Raw genomic sequence first — 19,228 nt, forward strand, 5'->3', positions numbered from 1 at the left:
AGTGTAGCGCCAAGGGGATCGTCTGTTTTATCGCTAGTCTGGCGATTTAGTTGGATCTTGTGAATGAGAGGCATATGTGGTGGGCAAGTATACATCTACAGATAGATGAACAAGGCCAGCCCAAGGATTCTGATTTTTAAGATGCGGGATGACATTCTCAAGTTTCGAGGTAGAATATACGTGCCTAATCTTTGAGAATTGAGACAAATGATTCTAAATGAGGCTCACAGGACTTGATATATAGTGCACCTGGGAGTTCATTTAATCACTCATTTGTAGACTTTAATTGGAAAATTTGCAAAAGTTAGCTCTTAAGGTAGAGCCATGCAATGATACTGCAGCTATGGTACTGATGCACTTACAAAATGACTTGTGGGAAGAGATTAAGTGAGGTATGGCTCAAGAGGGTAGTCAAAGGCAATGGGTGGAGAAGAATGGGCAATGGAAGCGACTCGAATTTAAACACCGTGAAGGCACACAGACTATCCAAGTGTGCTGCGGGAGGATATATGTGCTTATGATGAGCTACAACAGGAAATTCTAAGTAAGGTGCATCGAACCCCGTGTGTGGTACACCCTGGAACCCTATATTGATGATTGGGAATGAAAGAAAATATGGGTATCGAGGACCTGTGTATTGGTATTCATTTATTTATGATTTATTAATGGAAAAGTAAAGTTGAATTTGTGAGAAAATATGATAATCATTGAGGAGCTGTTAAAGATTCCTTAATGGGAAAAAGTACATGTGGAGATAGATTTTATCATGGGTTTACCCTGAACTTCAAAGAAAATTGAGATTATTTGGGCGATTGTGGATTGACTGATGACATCAGCACATATCTTATCTTCTAGAAGAGCCATAAATGTTGAACAATTCGCTCCATTTTATATTCAAGAGATTAAATGATTATGTGAGATTTTGCAGAATGTTGTGGTTTATAAAGGAAATTGATTTGTGTCTCTCTTTTGAAAGATTATGCGAAAGGAACTTCCTTATTTATTCAAGGATTATAATTAATTCTAGAGGACATACCTCGAGCATGCGTGTAGGATTTTGAGACTTTATATAAATGATTGTTAGAAGTTTATATATGACATCTGTCCAAGGGATATGCTGATTCTGGGAATGTATATGTGATAGAGAAGATTACTCAAAAATTTCGAGGACGAAATTTTGTAAGGAGGGGAGACTGTAACATCCCTGATTTTGGAAATAATTAATTTATAGATTTTAAGGTAATTTATTGAGTTATGTGTGATTTTGAGAAAATTGATAAATTGCTGAATCGAAAGTAGGAAATGCCTTGGGACTGTGATGTTTAGGGAAAAGGGTATGAGATTGGTGAGTATCTCGAGATGAGACTGATGATGCTGGAAGCAGTTAGATCGGAAATAAATTTCGGAATAATTTTTGTATAAGTCCAAATAGATGTCAGTATCAAATGGTTGTAGGGGACCTCCTGGAAGCTGAGGGGACCCTAGGGGTGGTTCGGTTTTGCCAGGGAGGCAACCCTAAAGCATTTTCGGGTGGAATAAAGACCCCGTATGGGCGCAGGGATGAAATTGACCTTATCGAGTAATTTGGAATAATTAATTATGAGTTTTAAGTATCTCAATAATTATTAATTTGATGTTAAGGTATAGTAGCAATTAAAGCAATATCTAAATGGGATTTTTAGTAAATAATTTTATATTAATATGGTATATTATATGGATATAATATATTATATATAAAGAATATATATATTGGTAACCGTGAACGTCAACCAAGGGATGAAAATTTGTGGTGCACATTGAAATAAATTGCAAGCATATGGAATGGAGTGGAAGGAAAGCACGATATAATATATGATGTATGTATGGGCGTGTTGGCCAAGCTTCTGAGAAGTTCATGGCCGAGAATTGCTCTCTTTTCTTGCTACCACATGGCAGCTTCTGGCATAGCCTTGGCCCCCAAGGATTCACCCCCAGCCATGAGCAAATGCAATTAAATTAAAGATGAAACAGTGGGCTTAACCCACGGTAAAATCAAGCAGAGAGTGGCCAAGCCTATAAATAGTCAAGCGCGACCATGGGATTAAAGGCATAAGTGAGAACAAGCAACAGGAGAAGGAGTTGTGAGTTTGGGAAGCTTTCGATCTTGAGAGGTAAGACTTTGGTTAATTTAATAAATAGATAATTTAGTTAATTTAGTAAGTTGATTAGTGCAATAGTTAAATTAACTTAGTTAACTTGTTAATAATATAGTGGTTCGAATTAGTTAGTTAAATTAAATTAGTAGATAATATTTGGAAGTTAAATTAATTTAATCCATGATTAGTCGATGAATTACTTAACCTTATAGATATATATAATTGTGATAAAGGTGCTGCGAGTACACTATTGGCCTATGCAACGAAATAGAGTTGGTCACCGAGCAACAAACAAATTAAGGTAAGGGTTAATATGCTCTGTGTGTAAATTTCTTTTGTCATAGCTTGCATAAGATATTGAGGAAGTGCCTAAGCATGGGGCAGTGGATTGTTAACCGTGAGGGTCCTAGGACGTGGTCATAGATGGAACCATTAGGGGCCACCCAGAGCCTGAGATAGGTGCGGTGGATGGGCTTGCATGCACGTTACACTTCATTTTTATCTATGATGTCGTGCTTATTAATTTATTGCATTGCATATTGCCTTTACTGAGTCCCCAGACTTACCCCCTTTACTCCCACTAACCCAATAGATGGCTTGGGATCTAAGAAAGGGAAAGCGATACTGGTGGAAGGGTCGCGCGGTCAACAGTGATTGCAGGCAGTGAGAATGTAGGTTGTGTTTTATGTTATTTATGTAATTTATATGTTTTGTATTTGACTATGGGAGACGACAATGAATTAAATAAAATTTGGTTTAGATCAAAGGTAAGGTTCCCACTATGAGTAACTCAGTGAATGTGAACTAGATATGCTTGATCATTGGAGTATTGTATTAGGTATGTATTTATTTATTTTATTTGAAATTGGATTTATATTTTAAGGGCCTAATCATGTTTGAGAATCGGATAAATTTTTGCTGCTTAAGTATTTTAAACCCTAGCTCTCGACAGTCGAAGGCGGCGAAGCCTGGACCCCATCCAGGGCATCCAATATTATTTTAATATTTTACGTTGGCAGGTCATAGCCGTCCTTTGAGACAGGCCAGGGTTGTAATTGTAGGTTACGGTGGCACCCAGTAGTGGGACCGGGGCATCACAAAGGCAGACAACATGAGGAGTTTGGCTAGAAGCCTCAGGCATGGGAAGAGTTTGATAATGAGTTCAACCAATTAGACAAGGAAACAAGAAATGTGGTACATAAAATGTGCGAGGAATTCAGTCGTAAGTTACACGAGCAGTTGCAGGAGATTGCGATGATACTGACTAAGAATTATCACTACAGTTTTCCCGCTGAATTCTTCGATGATTATTGCTGAAGTTTTAGCAAAGAGAAATTCCTAAAAATGGAGTAGCCGAAGGAGAAGTCAAGATGGCGGGAATCAGATTCATTGCTCACCTCCGATGTTGAGCAAAAAAAGTATTCCGGTTTAGGCGGAAGCTACAAGGAGTATTTTAATTTAGGTAGAATTATCAAGGAGGAGGATTGCAATATCAGTGATGATATTGGTGGTGAAAGGCATTATCTAAAGGGAGTTTGTAACAAACAGGTTGATAGGTTAGCAAATGCAAAGGGACAATCTGATATTGTTGGAAAAGAAGTTCATATAGAGGGAAATTCCAACAAACACAAGAAAAAAGGAGTTCCTGAATTGTTTGCATTGAATTAGGAGGTTCTGACGGGAAATTCAGTCAATATTAAGGAAGTTGGTGCTGGAACCGAAGCGAACTTATCAATGGTAACTTAGGATTTTGAAGAGAAAAGAAGATTGGATAGAGAGATCTGTGTAGACCACACTTTACAAGAACTGGAAGCTAATGATTCAAGTGATAATCAGTCTATACAGCAGATTGGAGGTGAGAACTACCATGTAGATGGCTTCCATACATCTGATAGTCTGAGCAAGGATATTGTTTCATCAGATAATTTGGTTGTAAATCATGTTGGGAAAGGTCGGGATGAAGGCCTTATGGCAGCCTCTGGGGAACCGTTGGCTGGGATTGAAGTCACAACAACTCCTAATTCTAATGCTCATGGACAGCCTTGGTTTGAGTATCCAAGGCAAGTCTTCAAATTTTCATTGTTGCATTTTCATAATGTTGCTAATATTTTTGTAGCAAAGCATGGTCGTGGGTTGAATGGGGATACAATAACTACAACTATGGATGTAGATTTGCTACCCTTATTTGTATTGGACAATAATGAAGTACTAACGGAAGTCACGGTCATGGATAGTCCTTCCGTTGGACTCCAAGGTTTAGCTACTAACTATGTCAGTCCGGAAGTGGCTGATTATGTCCATAGATTGGAGACCAAGCTTTGATTGGATCGCTATTACCAGGGATGGTTGTATTGGGCTTGAACTCGATGAAGTATTCCCCATAGAAGTTTTGGGTTCACTTAGGCCTAGAATTTATCTTGGAAACCTAAGTAGGAAGACGAAGAGACTTCGAAGGAGAAATAAGGAAAGAGGAATGAAATAGATTGAGAGAGCTGGTATTAGGTAAGAGTAGTGACCAATTGCTGAAGTTCTTGGGGACAAGAACTTTCTCGAGGGGGGAATTGTAATGACCCCGAGGATCCCCAAGGATAGAGTAGGAAATATAATAGTATTTAGCTTATATGCATTACCATATTTTGTAATTTTCTTTTCTTTTTTTGTTATAGATATTTGTTTTAGCTATAGGCAGTCATGGTCACTATTATAACTGCACGTGGGTGCATGTGCAATGCTGTGAGGGTATATAAGCCACAACTAGAGATGATGGAAAAGCATGAATGATAATTGAATATTCTCATTTCTCTCTCTAGAATTCTCTCCTATTCTCCCCTTCGTTCCCTTCTGTAACTCTCCCTCATTTCTCTCTAATTTCTTCCCCATTTTTGTCCAAATTCTCTCTCCAATCATTCTGTTTTCGGTTTTATTCAATTGGATCCTTTTGATTGCCAATCCAACCCTAGGCTAAAACCTAGGTACATGACATGGACCTTCGACCACCACTAGCAAGCGCGCCTCCCTTTGATCTAGTATGCTTTCATCTTGACCAAAAGAAAAAGAGAGATTCTTTGATGACAGAAATCATGCTAAAAGCCTAAAACTTTTGTAAATCAAGATGAAAATCTGGATTGCCATTTTTTGCTATCTAGTTCTAGTTTGCAAGCTAGAGTGCTTCAGGTTGTTTTCAACCCGCGAATTAGGATGTTTTACCCAATTCACGATGCCAGGGGTGGTATCGCAACCTGTGTGTCTATGGTTAACATTTTTACTGATAAAGCAATTGAATCTCATTAATATGCTAAAATATACCAACATATTTATAGTAAGAAACTTTTCTATGTTATATAAGTTAGTTTTACAATATTAACTGTGATGGAACATGACCTTATCAATTATCTCCATTCACCACAATCGCATGAAACTTCTCTATATGAAGATGATGTTGGAACTTTATCTTATCCTTCCCTCGTTAGAGGATTGCGTTAGGAAGGTCATTCGGTGTAAAATTTTGTCACGTTGCTCTTTTCTATGGATTTATATTGTCAATGTGACTTTTAGAAGTCAATTGACATTATGAATGTCATGCCAACCCTAACTTTGTTAGGATAAAGTGCAGTTGATGATGATATATAGTAATAATTTTTGTATCAAAACATCTGGATTCCAACTTCCACATTCTTCAAATTTGTAAGAGTAATCAAATATTTTATTAGAGAGCTCTATTAATAACATGGTTATCCAGAGTGGATACGACTGACCTGTTTTATTCTGTGGCTTGAATTGGTTAAGGAAAAACCTGGCCCAGGTTTGAGAATCAGAACACCACGAGTGAGGGCAATACACTTAAACTAATTCCCAAACATCTCCTAGGAATGCTGGTGCTAGGCCTCAAACCCAGGCTAAAGGTGTGAAAGTGGTATATTTACCAGTTTGCCACATCTTTGCTTGTATTATTATCTGTCATTTAAATATATAAAGTACTACAAAAAATTATATCTATTTTGTAAATCTGGTGTCCATTGAACTGATGAACCATTGAAACATTACCTTAGCCGATTCAGTTTTGATGACTGTGATTTATAACAATATTTCTTAAAATGAAATAGTCTATTGGATAAGGAATTTATAGGGTATAAATCATTGTCTTTATCTTCACTGGATGCCATATTGTTTTCTCAGAACTTATAAGAAATCAACTTCCATATTCTCCAATTTAGATAAAACTATGAAAAAAGAAGTTTGAAATATTTTATTAGAGGTTCCTTTCATAAAATGATTTCTTAACATCAAATAGTCTATAGGGAGAAGGAACTTAGAGGTATGAATCCCTGTGCATTTTATCTTATTATTAGATTTATTGTTATTTTCTTAAACTTATAAGGTGCTTTTATTTCTTCACCTTCAAAGAGTTCAAATCTACAGGAGATAAAAGTTAATAAAGACAAGACATGTGATCTATACCTGTAATATATGGCACGTGTTGTTTCCATATGGATGTCCTACCCAGACACAATACTTTCTAGGAGTGTCTACTTTTTAGCATACATGTTGTTATGGAAGTTTTCTTTATTTATGTGCTCAATTAGTTGTTTTCATTTTTCCCTTAACTTGTCAGTGACATTGTAGTCATTATACTCCAGTAAGATTATAAAATCCTCAATATAACTACCCTTGTCTGTGATTCCATTAGGTCTTGACAAAACTGCAGTATCTAGACCTTTGGGGAAGCAAAATATCTAATCAAGGGGTTCATGCTTTAAAATCATTTCCAATGTTAAGCTTCCTCAATCTAGCTTGGACCAAGGTTACAAAGCTGCCAAACTTGTCCTCTCTTAGAAGCTTAAACATGAGTGATTGCACCATTCATTCTATATTTGAAGGGCATTGTGATAAAGCTCCTATATTGAAGCTCATTCTTTGTGGTGCTATGTATGTGGATGTGTCTGAAGCCCTTTTATTTGTTGAAACAAGTTCTCTTTCCTTCTTGGACATGTCCAGCTCTTCTCTTGAAGAATTCTGCTTTTTGTCTCGCATGAACGCGTTGGAACATTTGGATCTCAGCTCTAGTTTGATCGATGATAAATCAGTTGAAGTGGTTGCATCTGTTGGAGCAAATTTGAGAAGTCTAAGCCTCAGCAAGACAAGAGTGACCTCTGCTGGAGTGGGGGTTTTATCAGGAAATGTTCCCAACCTTGAAAATATATCATTATCTTGCACTGAGGTAGATGATCACGCTATCTCATATATGAGCCTGATGCCTTCATTAAAGGTTGTCAACTTAAGCAAGACAAATGTCAAAGGTATGGCCTTTCATGTGATCATTGGAGCTTATGTCATGTCTCACTGGTTTCTGAATTTCTTCTATCATTAATTTGGATTGTATAACCTACATAAGAAAACTATGTGGACATAATAAGAAAAAGAGGGAGGGGATAAGGGAACTAAATGGCTATCATACTTTTTGATCACTATCTGGCATACCTCAAGAAAGTTATTGCTACTTTGGGTAGAAAACATGTAAGGATTTCATTCGCACAGAACTGTTTGTACCAATTGTTAACATCATTTGGTGTTGACTTTCAGTTGCTTCCTCAATGTCAGCATCAAGCTGCATATGGGCATGAAAGTCCAGATGCTTTCTTCTCTTCATTTGATAATATGTGTATGATCTTTTATGCCCTCATAGTTTGGAGGAAAAAAAAAAACTCTTATACTTTAAAAAGTCAACACTACCCTTGATATTTTGGACTGAAATAAAACATTAATGGATCTGTTAAGCTTAATACCTCGTGTTTCTTGCACTAATTTGACTGATCATTATTTAAACTAAATCAAGTATACTTGTGAAAACTGCAGAGTTTTTGTGGTTTTTTTTTTTTTTTCAAGTTATCTTTTCACCAAGTTAACCCCACCTTGGGATATAAAGGGGGAGTTGTGTGTGTGTGAATGTGGATTGTTATTTAAAATGGGAGTTTTGATTTAACAACTATTGGGTTAAGAGTTGGAGGATTATTTTAGGTTTAGACTATGGTATAGCTGGAATGTGTCAGGCTGGCTCAGTTTCTGTTTTCATTTATTTCATTGTTTGTTGTACCAGAGTAAGATTATATTGCCCGAGCTAAACATAAATAAACTAAGTAGGTCATGGTTATTGGATTGTTAACCACCAGACCATCTCAAAGCTTAAACTAATTTAATTTTTGATATTATTATTCTTAACATACCCCCTCACATGTGGCTAGATTTCACTGTACAATTAGGCCAAACATTTGCAACTGTTTAAAATATTGGGTTGGCAATGATGTTTGAACTTAGGATTTTTGCTTATATGATGCCATATTATATTTGTTAACCATCCCATCTAAAGGCTTAAGCTTACAAAGAAAAGAAAGAAAAGGAAAACTTTATCTTTTATATTGTTATTTTTATTAGGATTTTTGCTTATATGATGCCATATTATATTTGTTAACCATCCCATCTAAAGGCTTAAGCTTACAAAGAAAAGAAAGAAAAGGAAAACTTTATCTTTTATATTATTATTTTTATTCTTAAATAGTGGTTAGGGATGGGACACGACCATATCAATTATCTTCATCCACCACATCTTGACACTTCTCCATATGAAGATGACGTTGGAACTTTATCACATTCCTTCACTAGGGGGTTGTATTTGGAAGGGTATCTGGCATAAAGTCTTGCCACATTGTTCTTTTGCATGGATTACTAACATCAATGTAACTTTCAGAAGTCAATTGATATTATGAATGTCATACCAATGACCATACTTAGAATTAGATTCAGTTGATGATGATGATGAGTGCTTGGGATAGAAATTTATCCCCAAGCCAATGGCCTTCCAAATATCCTACATTTTGGTTAAAATAATTTAGTTAGTAACTTGTTATGGGGGCAGAAATGTGAAGCGTCAAACAACCTTCGGACAAGGTTGGGTTTGGTCCTATTCCAGACCTTTGAAATACCCAAAATCTCCTTATTATATTACATGATAATACAAAAAATTCCTTTGCTATATATAGGAACGTTTTAGTTCTTCTTTTGCGAGTCTTTTACAAACTTGTTCTTTTTTTAATTTTATGTTGTATAATTTGCCTCATTTCATAGCTTTTTATTTCTTAAATTTTATGCAGGATTATCTCATGCCAGATAATGCCAAATTAGCTTGTACAGGGTGGGTGAGTTTTGGTGTAAAACAAGAAAATTAAGTTTTATAGTTATAGCTGATGTTGGAAATTTGGGAAAACATTAAAGTTTGATACGAAGTGTATGAGCCTAAATGAAGATATAACAAAAGACAAAAATATATAGAACTCTAGAATTCATGTAGCCGACCCCACATAGTGGGATAAAGGCTGGATATATTGTTGTTGTTTAGTTATAGCTGACAAAATTTTCCTCCCAATTATCAGGTTTGATTCACCAAGTTGGTTGTGAGGCATGTTGGATTCCCTCACTCACAGCACTGCAAAATCTCCTTTCTTTGGAAAGGTTGGATTTGGAGGAGAACAAAATTAGGGATGAGGCAGTTCATCCTCTATCAGGCTTCCCAAAGTTAAGCCATTTATCTTTATCAACCACTCTCCTCACAGATGAGTCCCTGTGCCTTCTATCATCTGTCCCTAAGTTGACAAATCTTAGCGTTCGGGATACTGTGTTGACAAATGCCGGGCTTGATTTATTCAATCCACCACCAACGTTGGGAACACTAGATCTGAGGGGCTGTTGGCTCTTAACAAAAGATGCCCTCTTATTATTCTGCAAAAAACATCCTCGCATTGAAGTCAGACATGAATTTGTTCGCAGTTTCAAGTTTGATCAAAGCAGGTCCAAGGGCGTGCTAATGAAACAGAAGTGGGGAAAAAAGCCAGCAGCTCCACTCAGTTACAGTAGTAATACTTTCCTAGGTAAGTCTCATTTTTCTTCCCAATGTTCTAAAAAATTTGTAGTTTGTGAGAATCTAAATCTCTGCTTGGTAACTGATGGAATAGATCAAAGGTTGAAGTATAGCAGAGAAGAACTACTGGCTTTGCAGTTCACGCCTTTGTCATACGTTTCTCCCCGTGAAAGAGGTAATACCATACCTTACTAGTCTAATAGAGTGAATCCTTGATATTATGTTGTATGTTGGAGAAGGGTGAGGTAGAGAAAATAACCGGTTTTGAGCCCCTTTAGTCCCTCTTTTTCCATATTGTACTCATCTGTAATTCCTTGTATCTTTCTTGGCTTGTCTATCTACTGTCCGTTTTGCATCGTAAAATTTCTACTGTCGTAAAAATTACTTTTGTAATAGTTACTTTCAAGAATATGTAATTTAGCATATGATCTGATCATCCAAGAAATGCTTCTAGTATTATTATGTGTGTTTGTCTTTAACCATTGATTGAAAAGTGTTTTTAACAATAAAACTGTCTTAAGAGTTTTACTGACAAAAGGTGTTTTATGTAGGTATTATTTGATGTGTAATGTTATATTTTAAGTATTAGTTGGGAGTAATTTTTTCTAAATATAATTTTATTTTTAGCTCATTTTTTGTTTCATGGTAAATGTTTAAAATTTATGCTTCTATTTCACAGCAGAAACATAGTCTTTACTCTTTTTAGTTAAAAGATTTTTCTTTTAATTTTTGCTAAGAGACATAAAAATTTTACCGATAAGCTTTTGTTTAAAAAAAAAAAAAAAAGAGTTAAACTTTACATGCCACCTTAGAAGTTTGTTTAAATTTGCGCAGATTACCTTGTGTTTTTAAAAATGGCACAAACATCTTGTACCTAGAATAGGCTCTAAAAATTGACCAATTTTGTCCTTATATTTAAATTTTCCCTCCCCACACACCCGCCCTGCCCCATCTCTTCCTCCTTCCTATTACTCTTTTCTTCGTTCCCCATAATCTGTCTCCTCTCCCATTAACATTGGTGGTCACCATTGCTATTGTCTCTCGCCTCTTTGTCCCTCTTCTCTTCTTTCTCTCTCATTTCATTTATTTCTCTCTTTATCCATTTGAAACCCAATTTTCGTTTAGAAACCATCTAGGACCTTGATTGTTTGATTCGGAACCCAAATCAAATGGTCCAGAATTGAGATTTGGGTTTGATTTTGTGTGAACCTAGTTCATCTTTATCGAAGATGAACTGTTTGATAAAGATGACAATCGTGAAAATGAATGGTTCGATGAAGATGAAGATCTTTGATAAAGATGAAATCCAAATGGATGGGTTCTGGCGATGGGGATGAACTCTAAACCCTAAGTTCTTCGCCCTTCCCCCCAAATCAAACCCAATGTGTTTGTTTGACCATTGAACCCACTATTATAGTGGGTTTTCCAGTTTAAGTATTTTTTTTTAAGAATTTGGAAGGGAGATGTGAGATTATTTTGAGAATTTTACTAAAATTAATTACCATTAGTTAAGGGCGTAGGGTATGTGTTATACGAGAGTTAATCTTAATAAAGTTTGTGTCATTTTTAAATAGGCGTACATACAAGAATTTGTTTCAGTGAAAATGCTTCGCTGTTTTATTATTGGTTTGTTCTTTTTTTCTTTTTTTATTCTAGTCGTATATTGAATCAGCGTTTTATATATATTTTTATAAAAACACCACCATATACTGTGTTATAATTAAATCATATTAATCAATATTTGAATTCTGTACAAGAGGTTAATACATAAAACAAAGGGTAACATTTCAAACACCACATCGAGGTTTGGCAAAGAGTAACTGACTATCCATGTGTTTTAAAAAATAATGCACAACTATCTTCTTGTGAATACGTCACTAAAGTGACTTTTATACCCATTTTTTTATACGAAGACTTCTCATTCTCTCTCATCTCCCTTCTTTTACATCTTAGGGCTCTCACGCTGGTGTTTGACGACGGTCAAAGATCTAGACATCATCTTCGGTCATTCTTTTGCTTTCCTTCTTTATCATCTTTTTTCTTAGGGATGAGTAGGAGTTCAAGTCAACTGAACTAACCAAACTTGACCAACAGGTTCAGTTCAGTCAATTTGATTTTTGCCTTAAAAGTGGTTTGGTTCGGTTAGTTTTGCCAAGGAAATTAGTTCTTTAGTTTGGTTCTGTTTTTCTAGTATGAATAATCGAATAAATTGAACCAACTAATATAGTAAATGACATCGTTTTAAAGCATGCAAAACAACATCATTTTATGTCTGGCAACACGCACACGAGGAAAGAAAAGAAAAGAGGAAGAACCAACTCATGTCACACCCACCCGACATTGACAACTTTCTTTGGTCTTCACTCTTTAGAGCTTTTGTTGATTTTGAACCCTAACCCTAATTAACCTCATCGTGAGGTTGTTGGAACTATTTGCCTTCGGCTTCGATTCTCTGCCTTTGGCCTTTCCTTCGTCCCTTTGCCATCGTCTCGTTCGTCCCGTCTCTCTTGAGAGACCGATAGTGATTTGATTTTGAACCCTAACCCTAACCTCACCTCACTATCGTTGGCTTCAGTTGTCTACCTTTGCTTCGTCCCTTCGAGTCTTCCTTGTTCCTTGCTTGTTCACCCTAAACCCTAAACCGACAGTCCACACTACACATTCCATCGAGACAAGAGTTAGATGTGAGTTTCAGACTTTTCTTGTTTTGTTGGTTTTCTTGTGTAGATTGAAATTCCTTTACTTCCTTGCACTATGGAAGTGATTATGTTATTCATTTGGGAAATATTGGGAATGATTTGGAGAAAGACTTTGTTTGGGTGAGATCGAGAATTGTGTTTTTTCTTTTTTGCACCACTCGAATGTCATTCTAAATATTGCCAACTCTTGTAGTTTTGATAGTATAATCCTAGGATTTGTTTCATTTAAGATAAGGAAAACTAAGTAGATCTAGTTTTATTCTGGAAAAAGTAGAACCCTATTTTGAAACGTGAGGGATTGTTCAGTTATAGAAAACATTTTCTGTAATTGAATAGGCCCTTATCCTTTAGATATATTCTTTATGTATCAGTATACTGTCACTGTGAACTTTAGAGCACCTTTCATCGTGTAATTTATTTGTTATATTGCTGCCGTCAATCCTGCTTTCTTTTAAGAAAAAAACAAGCACAATAAGTCCTTTGTATTATTTCCCTGCTTAATTGATATAACTAATATTTGTCTCCTGGCAAACTTCAAATTGACACTACGCTGCTGATAACATGATATATGGTAAATGATTTATGAGCTATATCGAATTTTTTTAAATAAAACAAAAATAGAACAAAAACTTGTTGGCACCAACTTATACTTGTACACCTTCAAGGCATTAAAAAGAGAAACTATAAAGGTGCAGCTAACAAGAACTAATTCAATTGCTCCTAATAACCAGTAAAATATGCCTTCTCAAGCAACTGAATGTTGTTGATCGACATCTTAAAACAAGCATCCCTAGTATAGATGATAGTCAATTGCTTTTAATAACGAGAGCTAAGTTTTACATTTTAAAACAGTACAAAGCTCTCTAAAACAATGACTTAGATGCTATTTTCAACTATGTGTCATCACTCTTTAAATACGTATTAATTATAATTGTATTAATTTTAGATGGTAAGAGCAGAAGACATCAATTACACCACAAACACCCTTAGTATGGATGATAGTTCAACGCCTGCACCAATAGCACCAAGTCAACTTCAAGATGATAGAGGTGCAACATTACTTGAAAAGACAGAGAAAAACAATAAGATCTAGGTTAGATATGTGGGACTATTTTACCAAATTTGTAAATTCAAAGGGTTAAATTAAAGGAAGATACAACTATTGTTCTAGGGAATTCTACTATGATTAAAAAAAAAATAGGACTATAACTTTAAGGAATTAGATGAAAACTTGTAAAAAATACCCTCATACTATAAAGATCTATCAAATGCATGCAACCAATTTCAATTGGGGGGGGGGTTGAGAGAGGGTGAGTATGGGTGTATTGAAAATTTGATCAAATGCTTGCTAGAAATGGTTTAGCTTGTATGGTTATGGTAGATGAACTACTTTTCAAATTTGTTGAGCGTGAAAGGTTTAGACACTTCATGAATGTTGTTTGTCCAAAATTTCGAATTCATTCACGTTGGACTATTCTCATAATTATTTTGAGTTATTCAATGAAGAGATGTTAAAATTGATAAATGAGTTAAAAAATTCTTATCAAAGAGTTTATTTAATCACTGACACTTGGACCTCCATTCAAAGGATAAATTATATGTGCTTGACAGTGTACTATATTGACAATAATTGCACATTGAAAAAAAAAATCTTAAAATTTTTGTCCAATATCTAGTTACAACGGCAATGCCATTGCTATGACAATTGAATATATCTCATGGGATGGAAACTTGATAGAATTTTTACTTTGACAGTATATAATGTTAGTTCAAATGATGTTACTGTGGGTAATTTCAAGAAAAAAAAAATGGAAAAATGGGATGCTAGCATTATGAATGGCCAATATTTGCAAATGAGGTGTGTGGTTCATATAATAAATCTAGTTGTGCAACATAGGTTAAAAGAGCTAAATGAATTGATAACAAGAGTTGGGGATGCGATGAGATATTAGACAATCCCCAGCAAGACTGAGAAAATTCAAAGAATGTGTTAAAATGAAAAAAATTGAATGCAAGGGTTTGTTGTCATTAGACGTTGCAACTAAATGGAACTTCACATATTTGATGTTAAAGACCGCTCAAAAGTTTGAGAGGATTTTTGAGAGATTTGATGAGGATTAGGAAGATTCTTGTTTTATGCTTGATTTTGGTATTAGTAATTGGAATAATAAATTGTAACAAGTTATTATTATTGATAGGAGACCCAAGCCAGAAGATTGGAGGAATGTTAGAATGTTTGTTACATTATTGTAACATTTTTATAAGTTTACTTTGTAAGTATCGGATTCATCATATGTGACCTTTAACACATTTTTTCATAAGATTGATATTATTCGTTGTCTATTACAGGAGTGGTAGAAGGGTGACAATTTTGAGTTGAGTGAAATGACCAAAAAAATAAAAAAAAAATTAATTAATATTAGGGGGATCCAAACAAAATAAATCATTTACTTTATATTGCTGTGGTGCTTGATCCTAGGCACAAGTTAGAGTTTATGGAGTATGCACTTAAAGAGATGTATCCAGAGCTTGTGTAGTTTTGTCCTTAAAAAATGTGCTTTGTATGAGAAATATAATAAAAAATTAGCACTTCGAGGTGAAGTAGAAAAGTCATTTGAAGTGTCTACTCCACTTGTTATGGAGAATGTCGAGAAGGAAAAACCTAGAAGAACAAACCTGTTTTTTTCTCACTTCAAAAAGCGTAAGTCTACCAATGGTAGTTCTACTAATGTGTCTTTAGAATTAGATAAATATTTCAGTGAAATGTGCGAGAAGGAAGATGATGACTTTAACATTTTGAAATGGTGAAAAGTTAATAGTCATCAGTTTCGTATTCTATCATCTATGGCTTCAAATGTATTAGCAATTTCAGTTTCTACTATTGCGTTTGAGTCTACGTTCAACATTAGGGGTCGAGTACTTAATTCATTTAGGAGTAATCTATCTCCTAAAATAGTTAAAAGTTTGGTTTGTACGCAAGATTGGTTTCGGTCATCTACCACCCCAATGATAAGACAAGTTGTGAGTGTGATATACTTACCTTACCATATATTTCCATGCCCTAACTCTCTTTTAACTTCCATTGCTCCACCAAGATGGAAGAGGCCAATTTCATTTTCACCCCAAAGACTTTGGACTATTTCGACGCATGTTTTGTGAAATGGTTAATGCATGCTTGTTATAGAATATTCCTCTCTCTTTGGTTCCCTACCATTGGAGTGGTAGATAATCGAAACCAATCTTGCGTACAAAACCAAACTTTCAACCATTTCAAAAAATAGAGAACTCCTAAATGGATCGAGTACTCGACCTCCAATGCTGAACACAGACTCGGACGCAATAGTAGAAACTGGAATTGCTAACACACAGACTCGGACGCAATAGTAGAAACTGGAATTGCTAACACGTCCTGGGCCATAGATGATAGAATAGGAAACCGATAACAGTTAGTGTTCCACCAATTCAAAATATTAAAGTTATCATTTTTTCCCTTTCACACTTCACTGAAATACTTATCTAATTCTAAAGGCACATTAATAGAACTACCACTGGTAGACTTATTCTTTTTGAAACGAGAAAAAAACATGTTTGTTATTCTGAGCTTTTCCTTCTTGACATTTTCCACAACAGGTAGAGTAGACACTTTAGATGGCTCTCCTGCTTCATTTCAAGGTGCTAACTTTTTCTTGTATTCCTCATATAAACCATATACAACATTTTTTAAGGACAAAACTGTACCAACGCTTTTCTCACACGGATACATTTTTTTAAGTGCATACTCCGTAAACTCTAACTTGTGCCTAGAATTAAGCACTACAACAATATAAAGTAGGTAATTTATTTTGTCTAGATCTCCCCAATAATTATTATTTTTTTTTTCGGCCATTTCACTGAACTCAAAATCGTCACTGTCCTACCATTCTTGTAATAGACAACGAACACTACTAATCTCATGAAAAAATGTATTGGATGTCACATATGATAAACTCGATACTCACAAAGTAAGCTCATAAAACTGTTGCAACAATATAATAATAAACATTCTAACCTTCCTCCAATCGTCTGGCTTAAGTCTCTCATTAATAGTAATAACTTGTTGTAACTCATTATTTCAATTACTAGTACCAAGATCAAGTATAAAATAAGGATCTTCCTAATCCTCATCAAATCTCTCAAAAACCCTCTCAAACTTTTGAACAGTCTTTAAAATCAAATAAGTGAAGTTCCATCTAGTTGCAACGTTCAACGACAACAAGCCCTTACATTCGATTTTTTCCACTTCAATACATTTTTTGAATTTTCTCAATTTTATTGGGGATTGTCTAATATATCTCACGACATCCCTAACTCTTGTTATCAATTTATTTAGCTCTTTCAACCCATGTTGTACAACTAGATTTATTATATGAGTCACATACCTCATATGTAAATATTGGCCATTCATAATGCTAGCATCCCATTTTGCCATTTTTTTTTTCTTGAAGGTATCCACAGTAACATCATTTGAACTAACATTATCTATTGTCAAAGTAAAAACTCTATCTCGTTTTCATTCCATGAGATATTTTTCAATTGTCATAGCAATGACATCACCCTTGTAACTAGATATTGGACAAAAGTTTAAAATGTTTTTCTTCAATATAGTGCACCGTTAAACACATATAATTCATCATTTGAATAAGGTCCAAGTGTCAGTTGTTAAACAAACTCATTGATAAGAATTTTTTAACTCATTCATCAATTTTAACACCTCTTCATTGAATAACTCAAAACAATTATGAGAAATAGTCCAACGTGAAGAAATCCAAAATTTTGAACAAACAACATTCATGAAATGTCTAAATTCCTCATGCTCAACAAATTTGAAAAACAATTCATCTACCATCACCATGCGAGCTAAAGCCTTTCTAGCAAGCACTTGATCAAATTTTCAATGCATCCACATTCACCCTCTCTCTCAACCCTTGTTGAAGTTGGTTGCAAGTGTAATTACATTTGATGGGTCTCTATGGTATGAGGGTGTTTTTTACAAGTTTCCATATGATTCCTTAAACCTGTAGTCTTATTATTATTATTATTATTTATCACAATGGAACTCCCTAGAACAATAGCTATATCTTCCTTTAATTTGATCCTTTAAATTTACAAACTTGGTAAAATGATCCCACACATCTTGAGGATGGCTTAGTGCAGACGTTGAACTATCATCCATACTAAGGGTGTTTGTGATGTGATTGATGTCTTCTTCTCTTGCCATCTAAAATTAATATAATTAATATGTATTTAAAGAGTAAGGACACACAGTTGTAAAGAGTATCTAAGTCATTGTTTGAGTGCTTTGTATTGTTTTCAAATGTAAAACTTAGCTCTTATTATTAGGAGTAATTGACTATCATCTATGCTAGGGATGTTTGTTTTAATATGTTAATCAACAACATCCAGTTGCTTGAGGAGGCATATTTGACTAGTTATTAGGAGCAATTGAATTAGCTCTTGTTAGCTGCACATGTACAATTTCTCTTTTTAATGCCTTGTAGGTGTACAAGTATAAGTTGGTGCCAACAATTTTTTGTTCTATTTTTGTTTTACTTAAAAACATACCATATAGCTCATAAATCATTTACCAAATATCATGTTATCAAGTGCTCTAAAGTTCACATGGACAGTATACTAATACATAAAAAATACCAATAAATAATATCTTTAAAGGATAATGGCCTATTCATTTTCTATAACTAAACAACCCCTAACATTTCAAAATAGGGTTACATTTTTTCCAGAATAAAACAAGATCCACTTAGTTTTTCCTTGTCTTAAACGGAACAAATCCTAGGACTATGCTATCAAAATTACAAGAGTTGGCAATATTTAGATTGACATTCGGGTGACACAAAAAAGAAAAAACACAATTCTCGGTCTTGCCCAGACAAAATCTTTCTCCAAATCATTCCCAATATTTCCCAAATGAATAACTTAATCACTATCATAGTGCAAAGAAGCAAAGGAATTTCAATCTACACAAGAAAACCAACAAAACAAGTCTAAAACTCACCTATGTGACTATGTCTTTGTAGAGTGTGGACTGTCAGTTTAGGGTGAACAAGCAAGGAAGACCTGAAAGGAAGGCGAATGACCAAAGTCGACAATAATGAGGTGAGGTTAGGGTTAAGGTTCAAAATTGAATTGCTCTCGATCACTCGAGAGAGACGGGACGATGATGAAGGGACGAAGGAAAGGCGGAGGATCGAAACAGACGACGAATGGTTCCGACGACCTCATGGTGAGGTTACTTAGGGTTAGAGTTCAAAATCGACGAAAGCTCTAAAGAGTGAAGACCGAAGAAAGCTGAGTCGAGTGGGTGTGACATGAATCGGTTCTTCCTCTTTTCTTTGTTCATGTGTGTGCTGCCAGACATGAAATGACTTTGTTTACTATCTTGGTTTATTCAGTTATTCATACTAGAAAAACTGAACAGAATCGAAAAA

At 35.0% G+C, this 19,228-nt stretch overlaps 1 protein-coding gene across 1 annotated transcript in view; it reads left to right on the plus strand.

Moving 5' to 3' along the window:
• Positions 1–10,500, plus strand: part of LOC127813239 (uncharacterized) — a 35,224-nt gene extending 24,724 nt beyond the window's left edge. Inside the window, exons 4-6 of the mRNA XM_052354112.1 lie at positions 6,823–7,432; positions 9,560–10,054; positions 10,139–10,500. Of these exons, the coding sequence (XP_052210072.1) occupies positions 6,823–7,432; positions 9,560–10,054; positions 10,139–10,239 (1,206 nt within the window). The 3' untranslated portion in view covers positions 10,240–10,500. The remainder of the gene's footprint in view (positions 1–6,822; positions 7,433–9,559; positions 10,055–10,138) is intronic.
• Positions 10,501–19,228: the final 8,728 nt, after the last annotated feature.

This window comes from Diospyros lotus, chromosome 11 (assembly GCF_014633365.1).
Source record: "Diospyros lotus cultivar Yz01 chromosome 11, ASM1463336v1, whole genome shotgun sequence".
In the NCBI taxonomy this organism is placed as follows: Eukaryota; Viridiplantae; Streptophyta; class Magnoliopsida; order Ericales; family Ebenaceae; genus Diospyros; species Diospyros lotus.